Source organism: Penaeus vannamei, chromosome 6 (genome assembly GCF_042767895.1).
Source record: "Penaeus vannamei isolate JL-2024 chromosome 6, ASM4276789v1, whole genome shotgun sequence".
Lineage (NCBI taxonomy): Eukaryota > Metazoa > Arthropoda > Malacostraca > Decapoda > Penaeidae > Penaeus > Penaeus vannamei.
Window position 1 is genome coordinate 8,788,729 of NC_091554.1, and position 7,500 is coordinate 8,796,228.

Consider the following 7,500-nt stretch of genomic DNA (forward strand, 5'->3'; position numbering starts at 1 on the left):
AGTATATGAGTGAGTGAGTGAATGTCTTAGTGATTCCCGTGTGTATCCGGGAGGGAGTGGAAAGGATAGAGGGGATGGAGGGAGAGAGAATGTGCGTATAGTTGGAGTTGAAGAGGGTGGGTTGTGATGGGAGGGAGTAGGAGGAAGTGGTGTGTGGGGAATATTAGTGCTAGGAGGATGGATATCAGAAGGATGGATAGTTGAAGTTGAAGGGGATGTGTTGTCTTGGGAGCGATTAGGAGCAAGGGGTGTAGGGGTGCTATGAGTAAGAGGGGGATGGATTTCAGGAGGATGGGTATTGGGAGGATGGCTATCGGTGGTGGACGGAATTGAGGGGGTTAGGTTGTGTTGAAAGGGAGTAGGAGGAAAGGGTGTAGGGGGAATATGAGTGGGAGTGGTATGGATATTGGCAATCACTTCAAGTGTGGAGGGAGCATGAGATATGGAATTTTGTGTGTCAAGCATATACCTTTGAATGTCTTCCATAATTTCTGCAGTGGAGTTGGTTGGAGAGTTTTGTGGGACAAAGGTTTTCTTATGAGGGGGGAAGAGGAGACTGGTGTCTGAGGGGTAAAGGTAAAGGTAGGTGGAGGTGAGTGTGTGGTAGAGGAAGAAGGAGTGGAATATTTAGTCTGTCTACTTCGGGTAGTGTGGGGAGGGAGAGGGTATGGTGTTGGGGCTGTAGTTGAGATTGGAGCTGTGGTTGAGATTGGGGTGTCTGGATTTAAGAGTGGCAAAAGAATTTGACTATGAGAGGTAAAATGTAAAAGTGGAAGTGGTGGAAGTGGGGAAGTAAGTAGGTATAGTGGAGAGTGTAGAGACATCTTGAGGTGGAGGGGGAGGGGCAGAGCGAGCAATATTACTAGAGTAGGGAGTATGAGAGAAACCTTGTTGACGTGCTTTCTGTCTGGCTTCACGTAAAGTGAGACCTTTTTTGTATCTGAGAGTTGCTACCTCAGACTCTAACTTGTAAGTGGGACAGCCTCTATAAAATACATTATGGGGGCTGTTGCAGTTAGCACATGTACGTGTTTGTGTAGAGCAGTTTGAATGGTTATGGCTGGGTTGGGCACATAGAGGGCATCGGGCTGTGGAATGGCAGTGTTTGACAGGATGTCCAAAGCGCCAACAGTTTTGACATTGATGGGGAGGGGGTTGGTATAGTCGAACAAGGAGGGATTGTCCACCAATGTAGATACATAAGGGAAGGTCATGTGTACAGAAAGTAATTTTGGCAATGTTGATCGGTTTCTTTTATTGACCTCTAGGAGGAATGGTGTTGCAATGTACTGATTTCACATCTTGGCCTTTGAGGCATCCTAATAAGTCTTCTCCACAGTCTGACCAATCTTTGGTATTGACTGGGCAGATTGCTGGGGAGAGTGAGACAGTTCCGGTACAAGTATTAAGGGTTGGATGAGGTTCTGCGGGAATGGGGTAGCCAGAATAATCAGCTAGATTTGATGATGCTATAGATTCAGTTTCTGATTTGACTGTAACGAGACGGGAGCGATCGTGTCTGGTATAGAAAGGGACTGCCCGCTTGTTTGTGGAGGCATTGTTGAAAGAGAAGAGTGTTGCCTGAGTAAGGAGGTCCCATTTAGCTGGGCTAAACAGAGTATTTAATAAGATATTTGTTGGATTGGTGTTGGTGGATGGTTGGGGACGTATGGAAGAGGGAGTATTATTGAGTGATGGAGAATAAGGCTGTAAGGTAGTAATACGGGAGGATGGGGTGCTTGATGAAGGTTGTGGGGGTAGAGTTGATGAATTTGAGGAAGTTGGGAGGGTAGGAATGTCTTTTGGAGATTGAGTCTGTAGGCATTGAGGAGTGGGTTGTAGTTTCAGTGTTCGGAGTCGAGGTCAAAGGAGAGCCTGGGATTGGGGAGCCGGTAGGGCTATTTGATGAAGGGGCAAGCCTCATTGCCCCTAATAAGGGTATTACATCTTCATTACAGGCCATGGGAAGCCTTGATTATGTAAAGGGAAATAAACAGTCCACCCCCCAGTGCCCTGTACGGGGGTAAGGGCTAGACAACCAAATCAGGGGAGTACTGTGCCCATGGTTCTCGCTGGCCATTCAGAACTGGCACAAGGTCAGCCTTTCATCCTTTCAGCACGGCTCTTACACCTTAGGAAGTAGATAGTAGAAGGGGTTGGAGAAGGGATGGAAACAAAAAGCTGGAGGGGGAAAAGGCCATGCAAAATTAGGCAGGGGAGATCCCTGCACTGGGCCTCAGTCTCCATCTCCTAAGGACCCCTACGACAACAATGGGCAAAGGATTGTTTTTTTTTTTTATTACATAAGTAACCAAATTATCTTCATTTGCCTGTTTTTTTTTTTTGTGTTTGTGTGTGTGTTTGTTTGTGTGTGTGTGTTTGTTTGTGTGTGTGTGTTTGTTTGTTTGTGTGTGTGTGTTTGTTTGTATGTGTGTGTTTGTTTGTTTGTGTGTGTGTTTGTTTGTTTGTTTGTGTGTGTGTTTGTTTGTTATGTGTTTGTTTGTTTGTCTGTGTTTGTTTGTTTGTGTGTGTTTGTTTGTGTGTGTTTGTGTGTGTGTGTTTGTGTGTGTGTGTGTGTGTGTGTGTGTGTGTGTGTGTGTGTGTGTGTGTGTGTGTGTGTGTGTGTGTGTGTGTGTGTGTGTGTGTGTGTGTGTGTGTGTGTGTGTGTGTGTGTGTTTGTGTGTGTGTGTGTGTGTGTGTGCGCGTGTGTGTGTGCGTGTGTTTGTATTAGGATCTTAAAAGAATGATGCACCCACATGAGATTATGATACTCATTACACAATAATTATCTTTTGCACCCTTATGTTTAATATCAGTTCATGAATGGTAATGATATACATGTAAACATCCCAACAATAGAATAATATTAACTGATTTAGAATGCTTTTAGATAACAAATTCAATATTGTTTGATAATACCTCCATTGACATTAAGAATTATTTTCTATAATAAAAAGAAAAAAAAAGTCCATTAGAATTCTCAAAGAAAGTGAGATCTTAGACAGTATTATAAGAGATCATCTCATTAGACTAATTCTTCAATACCTTTATCTACTAAATTAGTCAGATGAGGTGTACCTGGAGGCTGGAGTGCAGAACATCACCTCCGGACCACTGTGCTTGGAGAGGGTCGAGCTAGAACCTTCGCCCTTCTTTTCAGGTGATTATCAGTACTTACGCACGTATTCTAGCAATTTCATGAGGCATTTTGTTAAGCAGTTAAGGGCTTGGAATGATTTTTTTTTTTGTCTTTTACCTGGGATGAATATCAATGGTACTTTTTTCTTTCATTGGAAATATTTTCTCTTTTGATTTTTGTTTTTTAAGTTTGGAGAAGAATTATTTGGTATTTAAGCTAGTAAAGGGGATGTTTATGTGGTAATGAACTTATTGAAATGGAATGCAATCATAGAAACTACTTTTATTTGTTATATTGAATTACCTGTAGCGTTCTCTGCCTTTTACAATGTGATTTTGTAACTATTCCAAAGATCTTTATCCTTCCAGTTACTCCAATGAACACCTTGGCTCAGGAATCTAACTCACTGGTTTTTGGCCGGATGAATGTTGTCAACCCTCATGACACACGACAATACCTTTATTGTCTAAAGCCAAAGCCAGAAGCGCGTATGAATCTGTCTTTGTTACGGCAAGCTACAGCCATAGGCAAGCTTGACATTGTATGGCGAACTAACATGGGTGACCGTGGGAGGCTGCAAACAAGCCAGCTTCAGAGAATGGTTAGTGTGGCTTTAAGACATTATGTAATATTTAAGTCAAGGGCAGGTTAGAGTAACAATAATTAGTTACTCATCAGATATTTGTGGTTTATTATTATTCCATTTCTTTAGATAAAAATTTTAGGCTTTGTAATAGAAGGGAAGTGAATTTCTTTTATATGAAAGTGCAATTCTATGTAATTTGTTGAAAGTATTTGCATTTTATTTAGAGATTTTCATAAAGGAAAAAAGGTATAACATCATTAATCCATTCATACCAGGAGTGCTTGTATACATGCCCACTTTCATTAGTGAATTAGTCGAGTTTGCACATTGAAAGCTCCCAAAATGCTTCACTAGGGAGTCCGTTTCTAGGCAACCTGATCTCATTTGTTCACCCCCATTCCTTTGATTTTCAGGAAGAAAGGCCTTTATGTTAATTACCTTTAGTATTGTTGATAATGTTATAAAAATGATTACATTAATGATAATAATTCTAAAAATGATTATAAGAGTAGAAGAAATAAAACTTTTCCCCCTGAAAATTCAAGCAATGGGGTAAACAAGGGATGTCAGCCAGCAATGATATCTGACTCAGTTTCTTTATCAATGTTTTTTTAGCTTTCTGATTTTTTTTTTTCCAAGGCAGTAGATCAAGTGAAGTTTATCTGCAATTCCTTTAGGAGACATCTTTGTCGTGTTTCTAATTGTATGGTTTACATGCAGGCACCGCAATATGGGGATGTGAGAGTTACAGTAGAAAAGATACCCAATGTTGTGCAGTTGGAAGAGCAATTTTCTGTTGGCCTGTCTATCACAAATATATGGTAAGGTTGATATAAAAGGGACCCAGTGAAAGATTGCCCTACATTGGCTTTAAACAGATCACAAAGATCCAATGTCATGGTGTTAAAAGCTAAAAAATTAGCTGTAGTATCCTGATACATAATAGTTTAGGTGCATTGTTTCAACTAGGGAGAGATTAAATTTTTATTGTTCATTGACAGTGAAAGAAACCTAGAGCTGCACTTAGACTTCCTAAGTGGTGGCGGTGGCTCTGAATGGAATGGAGTTAGTAGCCGGAGTCTACCACAGCTTCGACCTGGAGAGTCCACTTCACTCTCGCTTTCTCTTGTTCCTCTCCATACAGGGTTACAGGTTAGTAGTATTGATATGAACAAAGATGCTTTGGAATCTTAGTCTTTGAAGAAATGATGAAGTAAATGGATGTTGTATGGTTAATTTGATTTCATTTTCCAGACAATTGCTGGGGTTCGTTTGACAGACACCTTTCTTAAACGGACATATGACTATGAGAACCTTGCACAGGTGTTTGTGACGAATGAGAAGACAAAAGAAAAGGAAGATTTCTTCTCTGCTTGGATAAACCAACCTGTTTAAGTCTATCCTTTGAACTTGTAGTTGAGACTAGAGTATTAAAACAAATGTAAATATCTGTATATGGCTTGCTGTTATGAGAGAGTTTGAGTGGAAAAATTTGATTAGTACATAGAAAGAGATTTGAAGATTGAAGTGTATTTTCCATTTCTGTGTTGACATTCCAGATATGAATGTTTGTTCATCTTCATAAAGTCTGCTTTAGAAAGCGAGTTATTACAAATTCAGCCTTTGCCTAAGATATTACTTATTGAGATGCAACTGCTCTTCTCGGTATGTAATCCTAAGGATATTTTGAAAATTGCTTGTCTGAATATTTATTATGAGATTTGTTTGTTGTATTTTATTGTTTTTTATGAATTAGTGTTGAAAACAAATATCAAAGCACTTTGTTCAGTCTATCTTGTATAAAATAATGTTGCATATCTTGTTTTATTTAATCATGGTTTCAATGTTTTAAAAGTTTAGTCAATTAGTATTCAATATATTTGAATTGAGTAACCATTTGCAATAGCCAATTACTTTATATTGCCCTTTCTTTGCTTTCTTTGTACTGAAATGTTTTTATATGGATCTATATTGAATGAATGCATTATGCATAGTATATATTTTAATTACCCATTCTTTATGTATAGAGATATGACCATTGGGCCCTTTTAAACTTTTTTTTTTTTCTCATTTTACCTGTTACTAGTCCTCATTTAGACCTTAACCATGTTAGAAAATGCATGTACAATATCTGGATGCCAAATTTATTACCATTATTTTTATCTAAAGCATTAGTACGTTTGTTGTTGTTTGTAACAGGGTGTTACTTCTATGATGTTAAAATATGGACTTCTGTTTAATCATCTGTTTAATCATATTTTCACCATAATAAGTTTTAAATATTTTGGTTGGTGATTAGGGCTCTTATATTTCATTCAAGACACAGACATTACATAACTAAATTGGGTCTGAAAGATGTGCTTTTAATAGTAATAATTCAGATATGAAACACTAATACAGTCTGTTTTGCTGTTAATGCTGCTTATTAGTATGTGGGAAAATACCTAAGGTTAATTTCTAACCAATGCTATATATACTTTATAAATCATTCTAATGCTTGGAAATTATTAAGACAAAAACAAGAGGAGTACAGGTTGTTGGGTTAAAGCACCAGTAATTTATTCATTGTTAACAAAGGCCGGTACAAAATGGACAATGTGCGACTTGCAACATGCACTAGTTACAACAATACTAGGATACTCTTAGCTCAAGCCTGAGGTTGAGGGCCTGAATTCTCAAGTCTCGCATGATGTTATGGAAGTACTTTTTACCTAACTCATAGTGCAAAAAATCTAGGATGTCAAATGCTACTCCCTTCTTAGGTAAAAATATTTCCTAGGAATAAGGATTCTATCAGTTGGAGATTCATTCTATAATAGAATTAGTCCAATTTACCCTAAGTGCCCAATGTACAAGTGATTAGAATGTGCATTTTTTTCTCTGTCGTATGCACTGCTGGTGTGATTAGTACTGCAAGACAAGACTACTATGGCAGGTGTCTCTGAAAATGAAAAATTATAAGGAGAGCATGGTTTATTATATTTTTAAGTGGAGGTTTATATTTTGTCCAATATTGTTTGATATTTAAATAGAAGTGAGTGAATAATCTTTTTAAATAGACAGTAGCTTGAGTTTATTATAATGCTCATATTTACTGCAGGTTCTTTTGTAGGAACAGATCCTCCTCCCAAAAATGAAAGCTCAGTCAAACCACATGTAGTGGCTACCAAAAATGGTACATAGCAGTACTATTTCTGTCAAAATCCAACACTTGGGAATGTTGTTTAGCCTCTTGTAAGTCATTCTAAAAACCCAAACCACAGCCTTATTCAAAACCAGAACCATATCTCCTTTACAAATCACGTATCTCAGCAATTTCTTTCATGAGTCTCTCAACTTTGCCACATTAATTTGTCAGGCACTCCTACAAATCCTCATTTTTATTTTATACCACAACCCTGAGTATTCTCACCATTAGCTCTTTCTATGTAGTTCAACTGATAATCTTTAGTTCACCCTCTGTCTTGCATGAATACACTTTCTTTAGCATTCACTCTTAGTGGCATTTGAATTATAACTAATGTTTCTTCCCCTGCATTCCATTAAATGAAAAATCTTGTATTGCATTATTCAGTGACCCTTATATTTATCATAATTACTAATTGATGGATCTCTCTACACCTTTCCTTTGTGAATCATGAATATAATAACTTATATGAATAATAATATGAATATGAGCTTTTAAAAAGTACATTATAATGTTTTGGGGGCACTTACAGCCCCCAAAATGGGGCAAAAATAATAAAAAAAAATCTGCAGTTTATGATCAGTGCAT

General features: G+C 37.9%; 1 protein-coding gene across 1 annotated transcript; it reads left to right on the forward strand.

The window, feature by feature from the left end:
* Window positions 1–3,063: 3,063 nt before the first annotated feature.
* On the forward strand, window positions 3,064–7,284 carry LOC113800175 (trafficking protein particle complex subunit 13; the record flags this gene model as incomplete). Its single annotated transcript, XM_027350901.2, is given in 5 exon segments — window positions 3,064–3,160; window positions 3,508–3,740; window positions 4,446–4,546; window positions 4,727–4,877; window positions 4,980–7,284. Coding segments are annotated over 5 exon segments (723 nt in total), but the record flags the coding sequence as incomplete, so codon positions are not given.
* Between the last annotated feature and the right edge of the window lie 216 nt (window positions 7,285–7,500).